The sequence below is a fragment of the Ips typographus genome, linkage group LG5, assembly GCF_016097725.1.
Source record: "Ips typographus isolate SLU linkage group LG5, UJ_Ityp_2.0, whole genome shotgun sequence".
NCBI classification, from domain to species: domain Eukaryota; kingdom Metazoa; phylum Arthropoda; class Insecta; order Coleoptera; family Curculionidae; genus Ips; species Ips typographus.
Window position 1 is genome coordinate 3109283 of NC_138426.1, and position 27620 is coordinate 3136902.

The following is a 27620-nucleotide window of genomic DNA, read 5'->3' on the forward strand; positions in this document are numbered from 1 at the left end:
AAGAGAAAGTTTTTCCTAACCTCAAATATTTGTTTTGGTGGTTTGGCGGTTTTTTATTATTAAATTTTTAAGTTTTTATTATTATTCTTTTTATTACCATTAGGAACATAGAACAGTTAATTTCAAAACTAGTTAAAATTAGTATAGAATATGGAGGAACAGAGTAAGTTGAATAGTGACCACTCAACAAGTCTAATTATTGTTATTTTAATTCGATTGTATAGGCTTTGAGATAGTTTTGCTACATTATTTAACTTTCAGAGCTTCTTAAGCGTAAAGTTAAAGCTGCAGGCAGCGCTTCGGCATTAATATCAGTATGTACAGACTTAGCTGCATACTACAATGCCCACAATAAATTTTCCAAGGCAATCAAAGAATATGAACTTCTCAGCAAAATGTACAAGGAGCAAAAACAGCATATTTTATACGCTCAGACTCATCGTGGAATCGGCGAGGCGTTCATGGGCTTACAACAGTTCAAAAATGCTTTGGAGCACTTTAAAATTCACTACGGTATTCGCTTGTGGATTAGTCAAAAGCAGGTGTAGTGGACAGTTTTTTGTAGATGTGGCCCTTCAAGAGCATAATACTTTAGAACAGCAGCGGGCTCTAGCTCAGCTGGGTCACTTACATTTAACTTGGTATCTTGAAACATCTTTAGATGAGTGCAACAAGAATCTACTAAATGATGCTTATGGGTATTTTATGAAGAGCATGAAAAAATGTGAAAGGTGAGTGTTTTTTCAGTAGTTTAAGGATTTATCGAGGGGTAGACTGCCGATAATTTTTTTGTACACAAAAATGCCTTTTTGAGTGCAAAATACCTTGAATTGCCTTTAAAATACCTCACAATGCTTCTATATTTTTGCTAAAAATGCCTAAATTATTTAAAGGCATTCATAAATTTAGTTATACATAGGTATAAGGCCCCTGGTATTGAGACAATGATAATCCTTGATGAAATACACTCTTGAAATTTTCTTTTTTTGGTCACATGACAGTTTTAGGTCAGATTAATTCAGTAGCCTGTCTGCTTTTACAATTTGTACATGACCCTTGTCAAAATGTCATAAGGATTAATGATTCAATAAAAATGACTTCCTCAGGTTATGTGATTGCTTTTCCAAATTTTGAAAACTCAAAAACCTTAAAATTGATTTTTTTAGAAGTCCCATGACAGTTTTTAGGTTAGGGTAGGTGACCACCTAAACGTTTTTCTAAATTTTTGACACTTGATTTGACCTTGTGTCGAAAACTTATTAAGTTCATTTTCTATGGTCAGGTGACTGTTTTTCCAAATTCTGACCAACAAAAAGTATGTTTTGTAGGGTGGTCTGAAATTACGGGTTATATTTTGACATTTTAAAGTTTGAACGAATCTTCTAACTGTCATAGTAACCAAGTTAGCACGTGTCAAATAAAGACACTTATCAATTAAAAAAAAAATAGTTGAAAAATTTGCTCGAAAATTGGTTTAAATTTAGACAGTTGTAAAATTGTAAGAACTACGTCACGTGACTTTGATCATTCAATTTTTGAGCTTGCAACACTGTAAAGGCCAATTGACATTGTCATAAACAGTCATGTGATGTTCAAAACGCAGTTTAAACTTTGGAAAATTGATAAATTAAATTTAGACAGTTGTAAAAGCTTAAATTGCAAAATACACCTCATGTGACTTTGATAATTAAATTTTTGAGCTTGCAACACTGTAAGGCCAGTTGACATTGTCAAAAATAATCACGTGACCTTCAAAATGCAGTTTAAACTTTGGAAAATTGATAAATTAAATTTAGACAGTTTTACAAACTTAAATTCGCAAAATACACGTCGCGTGACTTTGATAATTTAATTTTTGAGCTTGCAACACTGTAAAGGCCAGTTGACACTGTCAAAAATAATCACATGACCCTAAAAATGCAGTTTAAACTTTGGAAAATTGATAAATTAAATTTAGACAGTTGTACAAACTTAAATTGCAAAATTCACGTCACGTGACTTTAATAATGCAATTTTTGAGCTTGCAACACTGTAAAGGCCTAGTTGACATTGTCATAAACCGTCACGTGACCTTCAAAAGGCAGTTTAAGCTTTGGAAAATTGATAAATTAAATTTAGACAGTTTTACAAACTTAAATTGCAAAATTCACGTCACGTGACTTTAATAATGCAATTTTTGAGCTTGCAACACTGTAAAGGCCAGTTGACAGTGTCAAAAACAATCACGTGACCGTCAAAACGCAGTTTAAACTTTGGAAAATTGATTAACTGAATTTAGACAGTTGTACAAACTTAAATTGCAAAATACACGTCACGTGACTTTGGTAATTCAATTTTTGAACTTGCAACCCTGTAAAGGCAAGTTGACAGTGTCAAAAATAATCACGTGACCTTCAAAATGCAGTTTAAACTTTGGAAAATTGATTAACTGAATTTAGACAGTTGTACAAACTTAAATTGCAAAATACACGTCACGTGACTTTGGTAATTCAATTTTTGAGCTTGCAACCCTGTAAAGGCAAGTTGACATTGTCAAAAACAATCACGTGACCTTCAGAACGCAGTTTAAACTTTGGAAAATTGATAAATTAAATTTAGACAGTTGTACAAACTTAAATTGCAGAATTCACGTCACGTGACTTTGGTAATTCAATTTTTGAGCTTGCAACACTGTAAAGGCCTAGTTGACATTGTCATAAACCGTCACGTGACCTTCAAAACGCAGTTTAAACTTTGGAAAATTGATAAATTAAATTTAGACAGTTTTACAAACTTAAATTGCGAAATACACGTCACGTGACTTTGATAATTTCATTTTTGAGCTTGCAACACTGTAAAGGCCAGTTGACATTGTCAAAAATAATCACGTGACCTTCAAAACGCAGTTTAAACTTTGGAAAATTGTTAAATTAAATTTAGACAGTTGTACAAACTTAAATTGCAAAATACACGTCACGTGACTTTGGTAATTCAATTTTTGAGCTTGCAACACTGTAAAGGCCTAGTTGACAGTGTCAAAAACAATCACGTGACCTTCAAAACGCAGTTTAAACTTTGGAAAATTGTTAAATTAAATTTAGACAGTTGTACAAACTTAAATTGCAAAATACACGTCACGTGACTTTGGTAACTCAATTTTTGAGCTTGCAACACGTAAAGGCCAGTTGACATTGTCAAAAATAATCACGTGACCGTCAAAACGCAGTTCAAACTTTAAAAATTAGTAATTAGTAAATGAAATTTAGACTCTTTTAGGCAGTTGTAAAAGCTGAAATTGTAAGAGACACATCACGTGACTTTGATTATGCAATTTTAGAGCTTGCAACACTGTAACGTACAGTTGGAAAAAACACGTGACCTTAAAAATGTTTAAACGTTGAAAAATTGGTAAATTATTATCATAATTTGTAATGAATATTGTTTCAACTCAATATAATGTAATAAAGATTTTATGCTGTTCTGTTCGATTTTCAGTCAATTTAGTTATTTTTATACACGGTATTGTCTACTGCAAAGTATTAATGCCTCAAAATACTCATAAATACCTCAAAATGCTTCGTAATACTGGCAAAGTGCCTCATAACACCTCAAGTGTGTACACCAAAATACTTCGGTGATCTACTCCTCGGGATTTATTTAACAGTCAAATTTAGCCTGTCAGATGGAATAGAGAAACAGGACATGATTGCTAGATTGTTTTCAAACTTGGGGCTTGTAAAAGAAAGTTTAGGGGACTACAACACTTCTTACAAACTGTATGAAAAAAGCATTAAAATTTGCTTGAAGCATGATTTTTTTGAACAACTCTATCGAGGTTACCTGTCCTTAGCATCACTGTTTGAGAAGCAGGATAACTATCAGGATGCTATTAAACATTACAATCTTGCTGTGGAAGTGGCCAGTGAGTATTCCACAAACAGTCATCAAATGTCATTAAAAGTGGTGTTTATTAGAAAAGCTGAGCTCCAAAAGGGTTGAGTTGATTTGTGCTGCTCTTTTGGCCAAATCTGAAGCTTTAATCAAAATAGCAGACTTTCAAGGTGCTAAACAAGTTTTGAGGAAGGCTTACAAGTTCAAGACACCTAACCGATCTGAGAGTAAAATTATAGAGAAAAACTTGAGAGTTGGTAAGTTGAGTGCTTTTGTTTGTGAAGGTATTGTGTCAGTTTTGATTGAGTAAAATTCTGTACACTAATTCCTTAGTTTAGCAAAAACAGTTTTTCAAATATTTCCAAGCATTACATCGTAGTAGACCTAGTAGGTCACATAACTGTGTTTTCCTAATTTTCCCGGGTCAAACTAGCTCTTAACCAGTCAAAAAGTATTTCTGGTGCACCCTGTCACTAAACCGTAAATAACACGCGCATTTGTAACACATTGTATATACTTTTATATGTCGATGGATAGCCAATGAAATAAGCTTTTAATTGACGTATAAAAATTGATTGGTTAGTGGTACTGTTTGGGCGCTAGAGAGCGTCAACGTTGACCAATTTTGTAGGTGTATCCTTTTGTTTAATCCTCAAAAACTCGCTTAATTGCACTATTTTTGGTAGAGTTTTATACGTTAATGGATAGCCAATGAAATGAGCTTCCCAAAAATGTCTGAACTTGGATTAATAAGGTGGACGGTTTAGACGCTAGGGGGCGTCAAAGTTGATTATTTCATTTTGTCTTTTGTGGTGCATCCTTTCCTTCACTCTGGAATAACTCGCTTAATTGCACTATTTTTGGTAGAGTTTTATACGTCAATGGATAGCCAATGAAATGAGCTCCCTAAAAATGTCTCAACTTGGATTAATAAGGTGGACGGTTTAGACGCTAGGGGGCGTCAAAGTTGAGTATTTCTTTTTGTCTTTTCTGGTGCATCCTTTCCTTCACTCTTGAATAACTCGCTTAATTGCACGATTTTTGGTAGAGTTTTATACGTCAATGGATAGCCAATGAAATGATCTCCCTAAAAATGTCTCAACTTGGATTAATAAGGTGGAAGGTTTAGACGCTAGGGGGCGTCAAAGTTGATTATTTCATTTTGTCTTTTGTGGTGCACCCTTTCCTTCACTCTTGAATAACTAGATTATTTGCACCAGTTTTAGTAGAGTTTTATACGTCAATGGATAGCCAATGAAATGGTCTCCCTAAAAATGTCTCAACTTGGATTAATAAGGTGGAAGGTTTAGACGCTAGGGGGCGTCAAAGTTGATTATTTTATTTTGTCTTTTGTGGTGCATCCTTTCCTTCACTCTGGAATAACTCGCTTAATTGCACTATTTTTGGTAGAGTTTTATACGTCAATGGATAGCCAATGAAATGAGCTTAATAAAAATGTCTTAACTTGGATTAATAAGATGGACGGTTTAGACGCTAGGGGGCATCAAAGTTGATTATTTCATTTTGTCTTTTTTGGTGCATCCTTTCCTTCACTCGGGAATAACTCGCTTAATTGCACTATTTTTGGTAGAGTTTTATACGTCAATGGATAGCCAATGAAATGAGCTCCCTAAAAATGTCTCAACTTGCATTAATAAGGTGGACGGTTTAGACGCTAGGGGGCGTCAAAGTTGATTATTTCTTTTTGTCGTTTGTGGTGCATCATTTCCTTCACTCTTGAATAACTCGATTATTTGCACCAGTTTTAGTAGAGTTTTATACGTCAGTGGATAGCCAATGAAATGAGCTCCCTCAAAATGTCTGAACATGGATTAATAAGGTGGACGACTCGGTGGACGATTTAGACGCTAGCGGGCCTCAAAGTTGATTATTTCATTTTGTCTTTTCTGGTGCATTCTTTCCTTCACTCTTAAATAACTCGCTTAATTGCACTATTTTTGGTAGAGTTTTATACGTCAGTGGATAGCCAATGAAATGATCTCCCTAAAAATGTCTCAACTAGTATTAATAAGGTGGACGGTTTAGACGCTAGGAGGCGTCAAAGTTGATTATTTCATTTTTTTTTTTTTGGTGCATCCTTTCCTTTACTCTGGAATAACTCGCCTAATTGCACTACTTTTGGTAGAGTTTTATACGTCAATGGATAGCCCATGAAATGATCTCCCTAAAAATGTCTCAACTTGGATTAAAAAGGTGGACGGTTTAGACGCTAGGGGGCGTCAAAGTTGATTATTTCTTTTTGTCGTTTGTGGTGCATCCTTTCCTTCACTCTTGAATAACTCGCTTAATTGCACTATTTTTGGTAGAGTTTTACACGTCAATGGATAGCCAATGAAATGAGCTCCCTAAAAATGTCTCAACTTGGATTAATAAGGTCGACGGTTTAGACGCTAGGGGGCGTCAAAGTTGATTATTTCATTTTGTCTTTTGTGGTGCATCCTTCTTTTCACTCTGGAATAACTCGCTTAATTGCACTATTTTTGGTAGAGTTTTATACGTCAATGAATAGCCAATGAAATGAGCTTCCTAAAAATGTCTCAACTTGGATTAATAAGGTGGACGGTTTAGACGCTAGGGGGCGTCAAAGTTGATTATTTCATTTTGCCTTTTCTGGTGCATTCTTTCCTTCACTCTTAAATAACTCGCTTAATTGCACTATTTTTGGTAGAGTTTTATACGTCAATGGATAGCCAATGAAATGAGCTCCCTAAAAATGTCTCAACTTGGATTAATAAGGTGGACGGTTTAGACGCTAGGGGGCGTCAAAGTTGATTATTTCATTTTGTCTTTTGTGGTGCATCCTTCTTTTCACTCTGGAATAACTCGCCTAATTGCACTATTTTTGGTAGAGTTTTACACGTCAATGGATAGCCAATGAAATGAGCTCCCTAAAAATGTCTCAACTTGGATTAATAAGGTGGACGGTTTAGACGCTAGGGGGCGTCAAAGTTGATTATTTCATTTTGTCTTTTGTGGTGCATCCTTCTTTTCACTCTGGAATAACTCGCTTAATTGCACTATTTTTGGTAGAGTTTTATACGTCAATGGATAGCCAATGAAATGAGCTTCCTAAAAATGTCTCAACTTGGATTAATAAGGTGGACGGTTTAGACGCTAGAGGTCGTCAAAGTTGATTATTTCATTTTGTCTTTTTTGGTGCATCCTTTCCTTCACTCTGGAATAACTCGCTTAATTGCACTATTTTTGGTAGAGTTTTATAAGTCAATGGATAGCCATTGAACTAAGCTTTCCATTGACGTATAAAAGTTGATTAGTTAGTGGTACAGTTTCACCGTTAGAGAGCGTCAAAATTTTTAAAAGTAAAATTACAAAATTCATAAATTTTCGTTGTTTTCCAACGGATTTCATTGAAATGACTTAAGTTTGTGTTTAAGTTTTAATGGTAGATGTATAGAAACAATTGTTTTAGGGTATTTTATTAATAATATAATTTAGACGCTTCTAATTCTATTATAATAGTTTTCAAAATATTTACCAATGTCCCTCAGTAATGCCCATTAATTCCTACAGTTTGTATACCAAACATTTTTAAAATACATTGCCTGGAAGTTCTCACTTGGTGGATCAGCTGACTTCCTCTGCAATTGTGGCTACCACTACATAGATTTCACTCGTCTTCAGTCAGTTCTGAGGATTGATGGTCAAACAGGAGAAATGAGCATGATTTAACTCTACTTTACTGGTTTATAAAGCCATTATTTAACTGTCCTACTCTCAGAAGATATTTCATTACATGTACCATCCAAAACCACTCGACTGAACGATTTATTCCATGTTCCGTAAGCTAGATTATTCTTGCGGAACTTTGGTACAGTTTAGGAGACAGATCAGTAATCCACAGATGAATGTTCAAACTAAATTTATGTAGATCATACTCACAGTGTTGTAAGGTTGTACATTGCTTTCACTTGGATCACTTTTCTTTAAGAGAGTTGGGTCCTCCTTTGTTTTTGTTGTTTCTTTCTTATAGTTTAGTTCATGGGCATGTCTCCGATTTACCCTTTGGTATTATTGTAGTGGCTGCAATGTGTAAAATCGAGGACGACCTTATTACTTGCCACAACCAGGCAGAGCTAAAGTTGTTGTATGAAAAAATGGGGGATGGAGCTTGCACCTTAAGAAATTTTCCTAAAGCAATTGAGTATTACAAGAAAATGCTTGAAGCTGCTGAGAGAAGTGGGGCAAGTGATAAGGAGCTAGGAGAGTGTTATTTCAGTCTAGGTAAGTACATATCAATCACTGTGAAACAGTCTAGAACCCCAAACAATCAGGAGAGACCTACAAAGATAATCGGGACTTTGATGAAGCAGAGCGCTACTTTGAAAAAGAGTACAATTTGTGCAAAAACAATTTGAAAGACTGCTTAAACACTTTATGTAAAATTGCCGATGTGAAGGAAACAGCGCACCATAGTGTGGAACAGATAAAAGTTGTTTATGAAAGAGGTCTGGAGCATTGCAGGAAGAAACAAAACATTAAGGAGGAGAAAGTGCTGACTCTACGCTACCAACAATTTTTAAAGCGTTCTTTTTGTCACGGCGACGCAGCTAAGCTGGATCAACACTTAAAGAAATTACAAGACATGCTGGGAAATGAAGAGCACAGCTCCTCATCAGAATATGAAAGTGAAGACTCCAATAAAATCCCCATTGGAGATGACATAATTTTAAGTGATGTCACGGACCTTTCGGAACAGTCAGACGATGAAGTTCCTGAAACAGTCAGTCAAACGTCAAAGCGTCGCAAGCCTACTTCAGTTAAGTTTAAGAAAAACTTAAACGGAGAATGGCCGCTACACGTAGCCTGCATTAAGGGAAATCTCAAAATGGTTAGTGTCTGTAAACCTGTTTTTGTCAGGTTTGGAAAAGATGAATCTTTCAGGTAAAATACTGGCTGGATGTTGATCATCCGGTTAACGTTAGGGATAATGCGGGTTGGTTGCCTTTGCACGAAGCCGCCGTTCATGGTCATCTAGAAATTGTTCGTCTCCTGTTAGATCATAAAGCTTCTATTAACGATCGCGGTGGATCAGAGTGCAACGGTACTTTATTTTTGTTTAATAGTGTGCCGTACAAGGAAGAAATATGTTCATTTAAGGAATCACTCCTCTACATGACGCGGCTAGTAACGGCCACTTGGAAGTGATCGAGCTGCTTCTGGATCGAGGCGCTTCTGCTGTTGCCAAGACTGATGATGGCAACACAGCTTTATTTGAACTGAAACGTTGGTAAGTGATTTTTTATTATGACTGTTGTGAAAAATAGTATTTTTGATATTTTCTCCAAAATGAAAAACAGATTTAGGATGAGTAAATTCTCCTCAATCTCTAAACAAATGTTCAAACTTGGTAAAATCTAGAATAGCGCCTGTAGAAGAGATTGATGGTTACTTTTTAAACTAAAGGTAGGAATAATATTAAAGTGACTTCTATATAAAGTTCAGGACGCGTTTAGTCCTTTTTTGAGGCAACATGAATGTTATGATAATAAATTGAATAATGAATTCTATTTAGACTCACAAGTGGCTTAACGGCTTAACATCTTATTCATCTTGTAGGTAAATTGATTTTTAGTTTTAGGAAACTTGGATTGGCCTTCAAAATTCCATTCATCTGATTTTCCCAATATTTTAGTTTAGAAACAAGATTTTGAAAAACGGTTTTTACTGGCCTATTTGGAAGTTATTTGGCTACTTTTTCAGACAGAAAAAGTCATATCATTCCATTTGATTTTTATTTTGGAATTTGTGTCACGGTGTCAAAACTAACCCACTGGCGGCAAAGGATTCAACTAAATGAACTATATTGTTACACTTTACTGTTAGTCCATGTCTGGAAATTTCTTGTCTTCCTTAGAAACGCTGCTCTTCACTCTTTTCGTAGCCTCTTTGTCTGTCACCTTCGCAATTTGACCAATCCTCCAACCATCATGAATTTGTCCTTTCCGGTGCCTTAAGTCGCTATCGAAAGCTTGACGATCCTCTACATATCGGGGTAATTGTCCTTCCGGGTTCTTCATTTCCTGCTCCTGGTTACGCCAGTTCTGCGGGGTCGGTAAACGAGAGTAATGTTTCTTTTAGCAGAGGAGTACCGGTGATTTGTTCTGATGTTCTGGTTAAAACGATAAGAAAGTTCATCTAACTTCCTTACAATTAACTCCATAACAGCTACATGTCCCGTTTGGTACTGATTTTCTTCTGAATCCGGTAATCTGGCGTCTTGCACACTATCCTTTTTATGGGACAATACTACAAAAGATGGATGCCGAAAAAGAACAACGACGGAAGGAAAAACAAGAGGAACAGGAACGACGACAACAAGAAAAACAAGCGGACGAGAAACGCCGACAAAAAGTCGGCGACGAAAAAGACAACGACGACTTGAAAAAGAGGAGCAAAAGAGCGAACAAACTACAAAAGATGGATGCCGAAAAAGAACAACGACAGAAGGAAAAACAAGAGGAACAGGAACGACGACAACAAGAAAAACAAACGGAAGAGGAACGACGACAACAAGAAAAGCAAGAAGAGGAAGAACAACGACGACTTGAAAAAGAGGAGCAAAAGAGCGAAGTAGTGAAAAGTGGTAAAAGTGACTTTAGTGGTTTAACAAGAAGTGATCTCTAGCGTTGTAAGTTGTTGTGTAATTAGTAAATAAAGTTTGTTGAGTTTTTTCAAAGTCTCACTTTTCAAATAAAGTGCAACATTTGGTGTCAGAAGTAGGATAAGTGAGTGAAGAATTGTGCTGTACGTGAATGGTGAATACAAGACAACAAACGGCAAAAATGGAGAAACAACTGGCGACATTTATGGCGACAATACTACACAAAAGATAGATGCCGAAAAAGAACAACGACAGAAGGAAAAACAAGAGGAACAGGAACGACGACAACAAGAAAAGCAAGAAGAGGAAGAACAACGACGACTTGAAAAAGAGGAGCAAAGTAGTGAAAAGTGGTAAAAGTGACTTTAGTGGTTTAACAAGTGATCTCTAGTGTTGTAAATTGTAAATAAAGTTGTAGTGTAATTCGTAAATAAAGTTTGTTGAGTTTATTCAAAGCCTCACTTATCAAAAAGAACCCAGTAAAGTGCAACAATATTTTGGTTGATTCTTATTGCCCAAGGAATGCTATTTTCAACGATACCAAATTTGTTAAAATCAGTCAAATCGCTAAGAAGTTACAGCATGCTAGATAAACTGGTTCTCTAAATGTGAACAAAAACTTAGTAGTTTGTTACGCAAAATTTATAGAAAATGCAATTTTTAAATTTAAGATGGCAGTGGCACCTCTGGTGGTCATTTTAAGAACTTGAAAATATTTTCCAGCGATTCTTCCTTCATGGCCAATTTACCCAGTAATTTTTGTCAGTCATTTGATGTACGGTTTTTGAGATATGGCCAAGGAATAGTCTTATTGTTTTGCTAATTTTTCTTTCAGAAAAAATCATGAAAAACTTATTTTTTACGTGAATTTAAAATGTTTATTCTTACTCAACTGATATGTCGATTACTTCGGTCTATACAGAGATATAATAACTATTACATACTTTCCTGTTTTTTTACAGCCGCAACATTCAAACTGCCCTGCAACACTCAACACATTTACATCACTTTACTCTCCAACCGTTCTCGAACGAAAATGGCACTTCCTCCATGGGTCTGCTCACTTCTACAGAAACCCTATGCCAGATAGAAATTTTAAATATTGTGATGTTGCAGTTGACTTGTGGTTTTCCACACATACAACTTTACACGTTTCATTTGACAGCAGCATATTTTCAACCGAGTTTCCAATGGATTGAAGGTTTTGATGGATTATGCTCCATTTTGTGCCTACACTTCTTTGTTCTGTGGATTGATTGCTACCTGTCGCCTCTAAATTTAGTTCTAAATATCTTTTGTTCTCTTGATTTTGTTCTTCGTTTGTTTACAAAGAAATTGCCGCCATAGTTTACCTGGTTCCTATACTGTTTGAGTCTTTTTAGTGTTTAGTGTCTTTGGGGTAAAATTTCATTTTTTTAGAGTTGATACAGTCTAAGAATTCTTGAGAACATTCCTCTCCAGGCTGCTCTTTTCCACATCGATAACCGCATGGTTTATCGTTACAATACTTAGCTTCGTGTCCAAAACCACAGCAATTCATACAAAAGGCCAGATTTAGGTGTTCTTATTTATAACATCACATAAAGTTCGTTTCTTAAAAAGACATTTGGCAATATCTAGTGGAGCTTCCAAAATCCAGTTCTTTTTTGATGGATTACAGCAATTCTTTGTTTACTTTTATTTGATTGGCAATATCACTTGGTACTAAAATAGCGTCTGTATAACAGATATACAGTGTGGAACAGCCAAATGGAATAAATTCGATAACGAATAAATGAGAGCCTGTTGGGAAAAACGCTTGGACACGTCGATTTGTATTGTTAGATGCGCATTTAAAAAAAATAAATAAAATTATATAGGGTGTGTCATGTGACAGTGGCCGATACCAACTTTCTTATTTTAAATACAACCCCCTGTATATTATTAGTTTTTTGGATTCTTCAGAAAATTCTAAACATAGTTCATGTACAATGTCCCATAAATATCTTCAACTGTTTCGGAAATATTAAGTGTTTTCAGATGTATTACAACAATTAACATTAAAAAAAGAAAATTATTTTTTTTCACAAATTCGCTACATTACACTCAATACTTATTTTCACGAACATTTTGAACATCTCTTACATTGAAATTAATGTTTTTTTGTTTTTTTTTACATTATTTGTGAAATAAAATAATTTTATTTTTTTAATGTTAATTGTTGTAATACATCTGAAAACACTTAATATTTCCGAAACAGTTGAAGATAGGTATGGAACATTGTACATGAATTATGTCTAGAATTTTCTAAAGAATCCAAAAAACTAATAATATACAGGGGGTTGTATTTAAAATAAGAAAGTTGGTATCGGCCACTGTCACATGACACACCCTATATAATTTTTATTTTTTTTAATAAATGCGCATCTAAAAATACAAATCGACATGTCCAAGCGTTTTTCCCAACACGCTCTCATTTATTCGTTATCGAATTTATTCCATTTGGCTGTTCCACACTGTATAATAGAAACTTTGTATACTACACAATTTGAAAAAGAAACTATCTTTTAAGGCACGATCGAGCAAATTCCGATCTAACCATCGAGCAAACGTCCCTTTACAACAAAATTATTGTTCGCCTAGAGCAAGCATTGCGTAAAGCTGGTCAACAAGATGCAGAACAAACACGTAATTCTACTCCAGGCAAAGAAAATGCCGGCTCCGCATCAAATATTAACGTGGGGCGACTTAGGAGGAATATTCACCTGGAAGAAAGCCCTGACGAGGAAGACTCTGAACCAGGCAAGTGCTGACTGGTTTAACTGTCAGTCGCTGAATAACAATATTTTAACAGAAACCAGCACAAGACGGACGCCGATAAAAGGAGCTTCTAGTGAATATCAACAGGTCATGCAAACGCTACGTCATAAAAGTTACCAATCACCTGGAGAACGACCGAGCACTTCGAAAAGATCAGCGCTAATCGCCGAGGATGACTTTGTTGAAGGTGATGACTGGTTGGAGGATGATGTGAGACCTACTAAAAGCAAAAAAAGGAAAACTACGTCCGGAGACTTAAATACCAGGCAGGTTGAAAGTGATTTTGTAGAAGAGACGCCTTTCCAAGAAAATGTATGGGAATTGGACTTGGATTTTGTTAATCCCAATCACAGTCAACGACCGAGCACTTCCAAAAGATCAGCGCTAATCAACGAGGATGACTTTGTTGAAGGTGATGACTGGTTGGATGATGATGTGAGACCTACTAAAAGCAAAAAAAGGAAAACCACGTCCGGAGGCTTGAATACCAGGCAGGTTGAGAGTGATTTTGTAGAAGAGACGCCATTCCAAGAAGATTTCTGGGACTTGGATTTTGTTAATCCCAATCACAGTCAACGACGAGAATCAACCGCCAGCAACGAGAGCAACCGTTCCGCCAAAAAAAGACAGATTTCCTTACTTGATTCAGGATTCAGCAGGGAAAGGACCAGCAGTATATCTCCAACTCCCAGAGGACGTTTGTCTTTAAAGCAAAAGTAAACCTCCATACACCTTTATTGACCTCCAAGTCAATGTTTTATTGTTCAGACCCACCCAGGCGAAGATCACCACGTATCGCAGTCAAGTTGAGACCGATCCAACATCGACAGTGTCGCGCAGTCCAATGAAACGGACTGACGTTAGTGTTGCTGCAACTCAACAAGATCCAATGTTGTTTGTGGACGTAGAAATCGAGAGGAAGGTGTTTAGGGTACCTGTTTTGTTGTCACAAGTGCAGACTAAAACATTCAAATGGTTGGCTGAAGAAGCTGCGCATCGATATGAAAGGTGAGTTTGGAAATTGGACAAAAATGAAAATACTTTTCTGTGTTTTTTTCTCAACTAGCAAAGAATTTATGGCTCCATCATTGGAGCTGGAGACCTCTAACGGAGCAATCTTAGACGACAACGACCCTCTTAAGCTTCTGTTCCCTATGGGTACTGTGCAAGCTGAGAAAGTGGTGGGCAGAGTGATAGAGTGGAAACTATTTTCCGTTAGTGACAGGTATCGGGAGATATGCGGAAATATGGGAGTTGGTAAGATTCTATCTATTTAAAGTTTATTGGGCGAATTTGAACAAAATTTCAGATCTGGATCAAGACGTTTGCTCTTTAATTGAGACTCTAACAATCAGCCTAGACTTGTCCGACCGCGGTTATCTTTGTAAACAGCTCAACCCCCTTCTTAAATCAATTATCAACCAAAAATCCCTCACTGAGATTAATTTAAGCGGGAACTTTCTTAATCTACAAAGTGTTAACTTGCTGTGCTCCAGTTTGAACACTTTATCTAACCTGGAAGTGTTAAACCTGAGCCTTACAGGTTTTCAAAGGTTATACTTAACTCAGTTAGCCAACTGCATCTCCTCAAGTGCTCCCAATTTGAGTAGATTGCACGACTTGGACCTCAGCCACAATATTTCGCTAAAAAATCCGTCATTAAACGACTTAAACGTCATAGTCAGTCATTTAACTTTAAGAACTCTGAAACTCTGTAATGTGGGATTCGAAGAACCGCTAAATTGCACTGGTTTGCCGTTAAAAACTCTGGAGGAATTCAATATAAGTCACAACAGACTAGAAGACAATGGGCTGAAGAAAATGATGTCATACCTGGACGGGACGGTGGTGAAACACCTGGACGTATCGAGAAATAAAGGCACTAGAGTGCTGAAGATTATACTGGACGCGTTCAACAGTAATCCAATAGTTTTAGAAAAAGTAGGCTTGGACCATTGCGATGTTGCCGATTCTGACTTGTTTCACTTACTAAGGTCAGTTTTCAGTTTAACTTAGTTCGTACCAATCGACGTTTTATTGCAGACTGGCTCCTCACCTCACATCAATACGCGCCACAAACAATCCAGACTTGACATCCATTACCCTAAGAAGACTACTCGAGCACGGTAGTTTGAATTACGTGAATGTGGCTTATTGCAAAGATGTTTGGCGGTACTTTGACGCTGCTAGCACTGGCTGGTTCGTGGGATTGAACTGTCATCCGGGCAAGGCCGTATTCAAGGTTTCCGGTGAGAATAGAGCGTTTTTGGAGGCTGTGGCGTTGATGTTTCGTGAAAAATACCGCGAACATTTAACAATCAAAGTGGAAGCTCGCGGTTTGACTGTGATTTTAGATTCGTCCTAGTAAGGTACAAATTATGATTATTTTTGTATTTTTTGGTTTGTTTTTTTTTCTTCCTTTTCTCATTTTGAAAAAAACCAGAATGGAGCTCTATCTGTGGTGTAAGATGATTGATTTACTTTGAGGCTTATTTGACTTGATATACAAAATCTGACACTGGACTTATTTTTCACAGATTTGATTATAATATTGAAAAGTTCATATAAATCAAAGTTGATATTTAAAAGTTTATAGTTGAAAGGTTTATTTTTTAGTTATTCCACTAACGGTTGGGCAAAATGATAAGCAAGTTTTATTTATGTAATTAAAGGAGATAATAAATCATGCCCTCATACTATAATAGTAGTAACTAGAGTCCGGATTAAAAAAACACTAAAATTGCGAAAAAAAGCAACATTTTTCTTCAAAAAACCATCAAAATCTTAAAAAAAGCACAAGATTCTTTGAGAGATGCGAAATTTTTTACTTTTTTTGAGTTCGAGTTCTAGAAGTTTTTTTAACTGCTTTGGAAGCATTCGGAAGATTTAACTGTCATTGTCGAGGAAGAAATTCTATTGTAGATGGCTTATAAGCCCAGGTAACTGTCATATTTCAGATTTAAAACTGTTCGGTAAACGTTCAAAATTGTTTTGAGCCACTTGAGGAGTATTTGGAAGGTTTTTGGACAGTTTAAAGAGCATATTGACGGTTTTGGAATGCTTTACAGGCATTTGAAAATTCTTAAAAGGTTCTAGAATTTTTTGGAAGTTTCTAGACTGTTTTGACATCTTTTGGGAGTTTCTAGACTAGTTGAAACGCATTTGGACTGTTTTAGACTGTTCTAAAAGCATTTAGAAGGCTTTCGACTGCTCGGAAAGCATTTTGTAGATCCCGTAGTGTTTTAAAACCTCTTTAAACTACTTGAGGAGTATTTGGAAGCTTTTTGGACAGTTTAAAGAGCATATTGAAGGTTCTGGAATGCTTTAGAGGCATTTGAAAATTCTTAAAAGGTTCTAGAATTTTTTGGAAGCTTCTAGAATGTTTTGTAATCTTTTGGGAGTTTCTAGACTAGTTGAAACGCATTTGGACTGTTTTAGACTGTTCTAAAAGCATTTAGAAGGCTTTCGACTGCTCGGAAAGCATTTTGTAGATCCCGTAGTGTTTTAAAACCTCTTTAAACTACTTGAGGAGTATTTGGAAGCTTTTTGGACAGTTTAAAGAGCATATTGAAGGTTCTGGAATGCTTTAGAGGCATTTGAAAATTCTTAAAAGGTTCTAGAATTTTTTGGAAGCTTCTAGAATGTTTTGTAATCTTTTGGGAGTTTCTAGACTAGTTGAAACGCATTTGGACTGTTTTAGACTGTTCTAAAAGCATTTAGAAGGCTTTCGACTGCTCGGAAAGCATTTTGTAGATCCCGTAGTGTTTTAAAACCTCTTTAAACTACTTGAGGAGTATTTGGAAGCTTTTTGGACAGTTTAAAGAGCATATTGAAGGTTCTGGAATGCTTTAGAGGCATTTGAAAATTCTTAAAAGGTTCTAGAATTTTTTGGAAGCTTCTAGAATGTTTTGAAATCTTTTGGGAGTTTCTAGACTAGTTGAAACGCATTTGGAATGTTTTAGACTGTTCTAAAAGCTTTTAGAAACCTTTCGACTGCTCGGGAAGCATTTTGGAGTCCCCGTAGTGTTTTAAAACCTTTTTATACTACTTGAGGAGTATTTGGAAGGTTTTTGGACAGTTTAAAGAGCATATTGAAGGTTCTGGAATGCTTTAGAGGCTTTTGAAGCGTCTTAGACGTTTGTTGTGATTATTTTTGAGGGCTTCTAGACTAGTCGAAGTGCATTAGGAATCTTTCAGACTGTTTTAAAATCTTTCAGGAAGACTTCCGACCGCTTTAGAAGCATTTTAAAGTTTCTGTAGTGTTTTGAAATCTTTTTAGACTACTTTAGGAGCATTTGGAAGGTTTCTGAAGAGTTTAAAAAGCATTGAAAGTTTATTTGGACTGCTTTTGCATTAGAAAACTTATGGAGGGTTCTAGAAACTTGTGGAAGCTTTTAAACTGCTTTAGAAGCAGAAGCATACGGAAGCTTTGAGACTGCCTTGAAATTTTTGGAGAGTTTTAGACTAAAAGTTTTAGTTTTAGTTGAAGATCATTTGGAAATTACTTGGGTCAGTTTAAATTTGTAAATTGATACTTACGTATTTTGCAACAGATAATTAGCATAAATCGTTCACATTAGATGTCAAAAGTGGTTTGCTTTTCTTGTTTACAAAAAGCAAATTGCCTAGAAATCCAGGCTCTAGTAGTCTAAAAGTATTATTCCTGTAATAGGTCGATTCTAAATTGGTTTCCCCGTTTAACTCTCTCACCGCTCTTTCAGCGTCTTCTGAGTTATGAAAGGTCACTTTAGCCGAAGCGCTGGGAGTGTGGTCGTTATTATACATTCTGCTCACTTCATTAGTGCAATTGTACCCCTCGAAGAAGTCGAGAATTTTGTTTGTGCCCGCCTTGAATGGGACATTGTCCAAGTATACTCTGCAACCGAATTGAACATCTCTAGTCTGCTCTATGACTTGGTGGAACAAATCGTCCTCCTCGAGGGGGAGGAAACCTTCCGCCTCGTCCTCTGAACCCTCTACGAGGTTCAAACTTTCCTCTAATGCCACCACGACTGAAGTGTCCTTGCTGCCCTAAATTCGAATCAAATCTCGTCCTAGGCATATTGGGGAAACCAGGCCGAACAAATGATAACAGCGGTCTGCGCGGAAATTGAAAATTTCCTTCTTCTTTCTGCTGCGTCTTTTTGTTCTCGGGCCGATGGTTCTTTCTCAGTCTGGAGTTCTGGCTGAATTGTGGTGGCAATGGAGTTTCAGGAGCTGGAGTCCCACCAGGTACCAATCCGGGATGTGGCAATGAACACACTGTGATACACAAAATCTAGGAACTTACGTTCCTTTTCTAATTTGTAAAAATGCTCGAAAAGATGAATTTCCCGTTCGTCCCTTCGGAATGACAGGACATATTGATTCGACGAACGGGACTAATCAGTAATTTCCATGCATGAAACGTATCAGGTTCAGGTATTACGCCATCTCTGGCAGAGTATAAAAAATCCCTCTTGTGCTCTTTTCTTTTCGGGACACTTTTTAAGTCTCCCCTCACTTATTTACAATTTCTGAACTTAAAGACGAGACGTTCGTTTCATCCCAGCACCCTTTTTGAGGATTACACTTGAAAAAGTCCCTCCAAAAATCTTTGAACCTCCTTATTAATCTGATCGGTACACATTCACCTTTTTTACTCCGAGTGAATTCCCTGTGCCAAGCTCTTTTCAAGTTTTTCCAATACCTGGATTAAGACAGCCCTTGACCTTAAAATTTACAACACAGCAGGTATTAATCAAATTCAAAGTTAATTTTTCCCCTCTAACTCTCCTCACGAGTTATTTTCGACGATTTAAATCCAATTTATCATTTTGTGTGTAATTCATATTCAACACACTTTCCATGTTTTCGCGCAGAAGAAACTGTACCGATACTTTGTTGGGCCCCATAAGAGTTTCATCCTTTGCGGCTGCTTTGACAGCTTCTTCAGTAGTTTCAAATCCGCAGTAAGCCTGACCGGTAAAACCGTTACTGTTGCTTAATAAGTGAATCTTTGTGGGGATAAGTCCGATGTCGGAGAAAAGTCAGATATACCTATATCTCGATCGTCGCTCTTTACCGGCAAATTCGATATTATAACAAGCAATCAGAGATTATTTTATCTTTCTCTTTGAAGAGGTTTGTTTGTTTTTCGTTAATCAAGTCAAAGACTTCATTTGAGCAAGGCTTTACCGCCACCGATTTACCGTTAATCACAGAGAATTTCAAGGGCTACAAATTGGTATAATGAAACACCCTGTAACTGTCAAAATAACAGAGTTATGGGCTGTCACAGTAAAAACTGTCAAAATCAAACAACTCAGTTTTAACAGTAAATAACTCACTTGTTTGACTTTTCAGGTAAAAGCGCTATACAGGGTGGTCAAAAGAGAATTTCAAGTGCTACAAATTGGTATATTGAACCACCTTGTAACTGTCAAAATAACAGAGTTATGGGCTGTCACAGTAAAAACTGTCAAAATAAAACAACTCAGTTTTACACAGTAAATAACTCACTTGTTTGACTTTTTAGGTAAAAGCGCTATACAGGGTGGTCAAAAGAGAATTTCAAGGACTACAAATTGGTATATTGAACCACCCTGTAACTGTCAAAATAACAGAGTTATGGGCTGTCACAGTAAAAACTGTCAAAATCAAGTAACTCAGTTTCAACAGTAAATAACTCACTTATTCGACGTTTTAAATAAATCGCTATACAGGGTGGTCATAAGAGAATTTCAAGGGCTACAAATTGGTATAATGAACCACCCTGTAACTGTCAAAATAACAGAGTTATGGGCTGTCACAGTAAAAACTGTCAAAATCAAACAACTCAATTTCAACAGTAAATAACTCACTTATTCGGCGTTTCAGGTAAAAACGCTATACAGGGTGCTCACAAGAGAATTTCAAGGGCTACAAATTGGTATATTGAACCACCTTGGAACTGTCAAAATAACAGTTATGGGCTGTCACAGTAAAAAGTGTCAAAATCAAACAACTCGGTTTTAACAGTAAATAACTCACTTATTCGACATTTTAGGTAAAAACGCTATACAGGGTGGTCAAAAGAGAATTTCAAGGGCTACAAATAATTGGTATATTGAACCACCCTGTAACTGTCAAAATAACAGGAGTTATAGGCTGTCACAATAAAAACTGTCAAATCAAACAACTCAATTTCAACAGTAAATAACTCACTTATTCGGCGTTTCAGGTAAAAACGCTATACAGGGTGGTCACAAGAGAATTTCAAGGGCTACAAATTGGTATAATGAACCACTCTGTAACTGTCAAAATAACAGGAGTTATTGACAATACAATGGAGTAGTTTACAGGGTGATTCAATGCATTTTTAACATCCTTGTAACTTGTCATAAAAAAATACCAAATATGAATCTTGTACATATTTGCATATACTTTATGCCTAGATAATCCATCAGTATACAGGGTGTCCCAAATTTGAGCAACAAACCAAACATAATTTTTTTTTTCGATTTTTGGAATCTACGTCGAATTCTAGATTATAAATGATGTAAAATGTTTGTATCGATATTCAATTGTTTTTCTCTAACAGCCTCACTTTGACCACCCTCGTCGAATTTGAGCGAAATTTTGGTGCACTTTTCCAGAAAATCGTCCATAACTCGCTTATTTGAAACTCCCTATATAAACACACCGTATAACAAAAGAAAGCTAATGCACGGGGCTATCACGTGACGCGGGCACGACTATGTTGTCCCGTTTAGCCGCTAGAGGGCGTCAAAGTTGACTCTAGTTTTTTGCAGTTTTTGCTCAATATCTCAGGAACGTTTCAGGTTAGAGGTCTGAATGTTTTACCACAAATGCACCTCGATGGGATACAACTTTCTATACACTTTTTTGGTACTACGCATGCACCGGTTGACTGTAAAAAATTAAAAACTAGAATTTTCAAAAAATTTCAAGTTAAAATTTTTTATTTTCAAAATTAACTTCATCAACTGCCTAAATACCTTCAAGTTGATAGTACAAAAATGTAAAAATCGAATTATAATTGAATTTTACATCCCTGATGCCAAATTTAAATATTAATGACGTCATCCGTTGGACCTGAACAATAAATTCTACAATAACCACAGTTTTAACTATGATCATTTGGTTATTCGTTTAAATTGGCTTAGAATTCGGACCTTCGAGAAAAAAGAATGATTTTGTGACAGTTTACGGCCGCCATACTGAACGATTTTTGTCTCCCACTTTGGTTGTTTATCCTCCTTCCTGCTATATTTTTGTTTTCATTGATTCGGACTTTATAAAGTGACAAATGACAGTAATAAAACTTGCAACAACTGTCAAAAAGAAGTAATCGACAGACGGCCAATGACATTACTGACACCTCACGTCAATTTTCTGTTTTGTTTTGCTTTTGGGAGAATTGGAGGTTGGAAGACTACTGGGAGGTTTTGTTTATATTTTACCTCAAACTGTTAGCGTTATCTGTTGTGATATTGGACTTTTTGGCTTAGTAGTGCGTGCTGCTCGGTTTGTATCAAATTTTATCAGGAAGCTTTTGAATCCCAAGTCATTATCAGCATGCCTTTACCTCCTCATTTAGCGGCTAAATTGGCTAAACGAGGACTTATAAGTGGTAAGATAATTCAAACTAATATGTAGTTAAGTAGAATTTGTTATTCTTTGAGAAGAAACAGTAAAAGACTCTGTATGTCCTGTGTCTTTATTTGCTCTATTAGTTATTCTTAATAATAATAACTGAGGGGGCAACAACTATGACAATTATCACTGAAAGTATGGAGGTACTCAGAAAAATAGTATATTATTCAATGAGCATGTAATGATAGTTATTACTTACAAAGATAAAGTTTGCAATACTAGCTGAAGGTGAAAAGGTATTGGGTGTTATTTATTCTGTTTACACTGCAAGGACCAAACAAATGGTCCAGTATCAAATAATGTCACAATTACTTGAATTTGGAGCCCTCTTGGGTAGATTATCTTTTTTACAGAGTACCAAGTTTCAGGCAAAGCCTTTTGTCATTCTGAAGTTTCCTATCCAGTCTTGATAATTATATTTTTTATTTACAATTAACTCTTTTCGTTCGTTTTCTTAGCTGTGTATTTTACTCCAAATCCTGTTGTTTGTAATTTTAATTTAGGGGGGGAATAAGATTATATTGATGTGTGTCCATTAACATTAAGGTTTCTTAAATGCTCTTTTTGAAGAACTTTGTTTTCTGTTGTGTACAAATTTTAGGAATTAATGGGCATTACTGGAGGTACATTGCTATTTTGAAAACTATTAATATAACCAACTAAAAATTCATAAAATATTTTTTTCTATTCATCTACCATTCAAATTTAAACATAAATAAAGTTTGGTAATTTCAATGAATTCTGTTGGAATACACTGAAAAATTACGAATTTTGTAATTTTACTTTAAAAAATTTTCACGTTCTCTAGCGACAAAACCGTACCCCTAACCTATCAACTTTTATACGTCAATAGAAAGCCTATTTCATTGGCTATCCTTTGGCATATAAAAGTTTATACAAAGTGTGGCAAATAAGCTAGTTATTGACGATTGAACGAAAGAATGCACCATGAAAAAATTAGTCAATTTTGACACCTTCTAGCAGCCAAACCGTCTAACATATCCATTCAAATTGTGAGTCTGTTAGAAAGCTCATTGCATTGGCCATCCATTGACGTATAAAACACTACTAAAAATAGTGCAAATAACGAGTTATTGAAGATTGAACAAAAGGATGTACGAAAAAAGTCATAAAAATTTAGTCAACTTTGACGCTCTCTAGCGGCCAAACCGTCTAACCTATCAATCCATGTTGGGAACTTTTAGAAAGGTCATTTCATTGGCTCTCCATTGACGTATAAAACTCTAGCAAAAATAGTGCAATTAAGCGGATTTTTGAAAATTAAGCACACCAAAAAAATTGGTGAAAGTTGACGCCCTCTAGGGGCCAAACGGTACCACTAACCAACCGACATTTCTACGTCAATATAAAGCTCATTTCATTGCCTGTCCATGGACATATAAAAGTATATACAAAGTGTTACAAATACGCGTGTTATTTACGGTTTACAGACAGGGTGTCCCAGAAACCCCTTTTCACTGGTTAGGGCTAATTTGACCCTGGAAAATTGAAAAAACACGGTTACATGAGCTACCAGGTCTACTACGACGTAATGCATAGAAATTTCTTGAAAAACCGATTTTGCAAATGACAATTTTTGTAAGGGTCAAATTTGCCTGAAACACCACCACTATTCCAATGGGTTTTGCGTTATGTTGGCCACTTTGTGCAAGCGAAAATCGACTTTAATGATTTTATTTCTACAGTTTTGCTACGGCTCTAAATTTGACACTCACTGTGCTAGGTTTGTGCCAAATATCAGGACCGTACCTGAAATCCCTCAAAGAAGTTAGAGTGGTTATACAGTCAAGAAAACCGGTTAGTTAGCTTTGGAGCCCTCTGGCGGCCAAACAAAGCACCCTATCAACACAAGCGGTCATATTTTTGGAAAGCCCATTATATTTTCTATCCATTGACATATAAAAGTCCATACAAAGGGTTGCAAATAAACGAGTTTTTTGACAGCTACTACTTTAACCTTCAATAACTCGATTATTTGACAGTTACAGGGTGGTTCAATGTATCAATTTAAAGAATAAATTTTTCAAATAAGCGACCTAATACAAACTGACCTTAATTTTGTACAGAGAATCAGACAAAAGGAGTGTTTAATTTGAAAAACGTCCCTTTTTAGAACTGACGTCTTGAGCTCTTTTTTTGACCATCCTGTATAATATATTTTATCGTTTTTCTTCGCCCACTCTTAGAACAAACCTTGTATAACAGGACAAAATACAAAAACCAAGAAAAAAACGTTTCCTGATATGCATAAATTAAAATTATTGTTTTGGAGACTGAAAATATTAAATTTCACATATAGAACGGTAAATATCTCAAAAACGGATACAGATAAGTGTATGACATTAGTAGAGGAAATATGTCTAGAATATGACGTAGAATCCAAAAATGCAATAATATACAAGGTGTCCCATTTAAACTAAGCAGCAGTTGATATCTACTTCCGGTTAAATTGCCGGGTTTTCAAACTGAGAGATGAATTATAAGATTTTAGAGGTCTTTCGAACTAATTTAAGCTTCAGAATAAACTTTCTACAATCATAATGTATTCATTATAAGCTTTGGCTAAGTTACATGATTGATATACTACTACACATATTATGTTTTATTATTGTTGCAGCAAAACAAAAAGGATATCACGATCCGATCAGAAAAACTGACCATAAAGGATTATCCACATGTCCTAACAAAAGTAATGTTTTCCACGAGTGCTCTGTATGGTGTGAGACACATTGGAAAGGAGTATTGACTCCTGATGCCAGATATGTAAGAAACATGCATAAATTGCTTGCTAAATATCCTCTACCTAATGCTTGGATAGAAGTCTTCGACAAAGGATTGTAAGTTTTTATCAGTTTATTCTAATATGAATCTTGAATTGAAATTATTTCAAACTTAACTTAGACTTTGTTTTGTTTAAAGCAATCACGGATTTGATTTGATTTTAAAGTTTTGAAATAGTCATTTAACCAACAAAGGAGAGTACTAATCAGAAAGATTAATTTTGCCTCAAAAGCAGATATACAAAGTAAAACAAAATGTGCTGCAAATGTCTTGAATATTGTCTTGAAAATAAGGATTTTTTTTCCAAGAAAATAAAGAAAATTTATTTATTTAATTTATAGAAAAGGTACATTTTTGTAGGGATGTCAAGTGTTTACCATTATAGTTAGTTTTAGTAGGATTGTATGTAGTTATTAAGAAAATTAACAGTATTACTTGATGAACTTCAAAGGAGGTGAAAAAGGTGGTACGTGGTGGTGGAGACTTTGAGAGAGCTAAAAAAGTCAATTTAAAAAAAAAAGAGAAATTCGAGCAAAAATCAGACTATTGAAGATCAGGGGATCTTAGAAAGCTTTTTTCCTTCCGGAACGGAAGTTACTGGGTGTAATACCGAGTGCTACCAGCAATTGTACCGTCTAGTCCACGTTATGACATGGAGCAGATTGTGATAGAGGACCTATTCCAGAAGTGGTTAAATCGATAACCGAGGAGGCCTCCCGGCTGTTACCGATATACAGCCTTTGCAGTTAAAAATCCGCCTCAACGGAAAAGAAGAAGATTGGTCAACTGACGGTTTATTTTGGACAATTTGGACTCTTTGACGAAGAGTATTAGTTGTAAGTAGTTTGTAATTTTTTGTATTAAAGACATTTGTAGTTTCAATGATATATTTAGAAGCAGGATTTTCAGGTAGAAAGTAAGTTAGATAGGTTTAGTTATTTACCTTAAAACTAACTTGGCATCCCTATTATAGAATTTTTATTCAAGCTTATTTATTTAAATTTTCTTTATTTACTAGATTATTAGAATGAATGGTCAGGGTGAATCTGATACCAGTTATGATGATATTATCATGCAAATAGGAGGTGAGGGAGATTTGAGTAAATCTCATCTTCAGGATGATAATAATCTTGACAATATCAACCCAGTGCATTTGATAGCTGAGATAATTTTAGAATATTCTTTCTTATGTCATTTAAGGGGCTTGGTTGATACAATTTTTAGTCTACAAAAGGAATTATGGGGAAAGGAAAGACGCAATTTTGTATGGTGTTTTGACAACAGAAATGCTTTTATTAATCAACAGCTGGTGCTTCTAGTTTCATTTTTAATATTAATCTTTTTATTAAAATTGTTCTGAGTATTCCTGGTAAAATTGGATTAGGGTTCAATAGTGTGGTCCCCTATACACAACTCCCACACTCAAACTCATAAGTCCGTGCAAAGAAGATTTCTAAAATACTTGATGTTTAGAGAGGATAATGTATACCCAGAAAGGGGTTTGGAGCATAACTGTATTCTAATTAGGTTTTCGGAACTTCCTCTGGCTGTACGTCGGGAATTGCAGTCACTCTCGTTTCTCTATAAACTTTCCAACTATTTTATTCTTAAATAGACTGCTCATACTTGTTAGAGCGGGTTTCGTTTAATATTCCTCCTTCATTGGCATTTGCGAGGTCCAAGATCCTATCCCAAGACCCTATACACAAAGCCTGTTACAGCTATAACTGTATAGCGGCTGACTCAGATATTTTTTGCGACAGTCTCTCGTTCTTGTTGCACAGGTTTCGCTCGTTCTCCGGCTTTCCCCCCTAAATCCTGTTGTCCACAAGCACATATCTTTTGCATCTACCTCCCCCTACCTTTTTGTGATTGTACAGTGCGTTTTTTTTTTACGCGCAACATAGGATTTCACGTGTTAAATTTTTAAGCCCATGTTAGACCATGTTATTTTGGAACTACAAGTATAAAACTTGACGGGTGGCTGTTTCGTGCCCTGAAACTTAAGTAAGTTTACCAATTCGGCCTAAAAAGTGTTAAAAAGCTTGCAAAAAATCATCTTTTTTCGAAAAGGTTTTATCGTTTCATACTCCCTGTATACGTTGTTGTTCTTTGTTGTTTTTGATACTGGCACGGCAGGTAGCAGGTAAAATTTGGCGTAGAAAGTAAAACAGGGTTATCATTAACTTTATATCAAGAAAGTTAAGAACAAAAGAAGTATTTTTATAAGTGAATTGTTCAAAGTGACCTCCGTTTGAAGCCAAACAGTATTTCGAAAAAAAAAGATTTTTTTCCAGTTTTTAATCACTTTTTAAACCAAATTGGTAGACTTACTTATCGGAACGCTCCCGGTGATGACCGGTGACGCTCTTTTGTTGGGGATGCAAATTAAATACCCCTTTTGACACTAGTCTGATTTTAATTGCCTCGGGCGCCACCTGGTTTCAAATAACCGCGGAGCGTAAACCAGGAAAACGCTCCGTCTACCGGGGTAACTTTTAAGACAGTCGAAGAAGGAAAGCGGGCGCTAAGGTTTTGCAAGGCTGACAGGCCCAATGAAAGACAAAAGTAAATTTACAAGCTCACCGGGTCGTGTTTCCAAATAAACTAAACAGAAATTAACACTCTGACACACTTAACCAAAAAAAATATGACTACGGACCTACGGTGGTTAACGAACAGAACCAATCGGAAAAACAAAAGTCGGTACCCTAACGGTATCTTAAGTCTTAACAGAAACAAAAGCAAGTATAAATATGAGAGAGAGCGTGTAACTTTGTTTAAGTGGTCAATTTCAACCTAAAGCGTGTAAGTCGGGACGCGGGTGACAAAGCAGTTAAACGTACCAATAAAAGCGGTCAAATAAAAG

General features: G+C 35.9%; 1 protein-coding gene across 2 annotated transcripts; it reads left to right on the plus strand.

Moving 5' to 3' along the window:
• The first annotated feature begins 3 nt into the window (after window positions 1–3).
• Window positions 4–24727, plus strand: LOC145729999 (tonsoku-like protein). Of its 2 annotated transcripts, XM_081981020.1 has the most exons (16): window positions 4–163; window positions 262–513; window positions 566–731; window positions 3654–3901; window positions 3954–4127; window positions 7930–8133; window positions 8184–8740; window positions 8794–8953; window positions 9010–9139; window positions 13065–13294; window positions 13347–14028; window positions 14081–14320; window positions 14379–14569; window positions 14622–15306; window positions 15356–15681; window positions 24588–24727. In XM_081981020.1, the coding sequence occupies exons 1-15, from the start codon at window positions 151–153 to the stop codon at window positions 15675–15677; spliced, it is 4254 nt and encodes a 1417-aa protein (XP_081837146.1). In that variant the 5' UTR covers window positions 4–150; the 3' UTR covers window positions 15678–15681; window positions 24588–24727. The 2 variants fall into 2 exon arrangements, with proteins under 2 accessions (XP_081837146.1, XP_081837147.1); XM_081981021.1 differs by lacking the exons at window positions 4–163; window positions 262–513 and having other exon boundaries at window positions 602–731; window positions 3644–3901.
• The last annotated feature ends 2893 nt before the right edge of the window (window positions 24728–27620 follow it).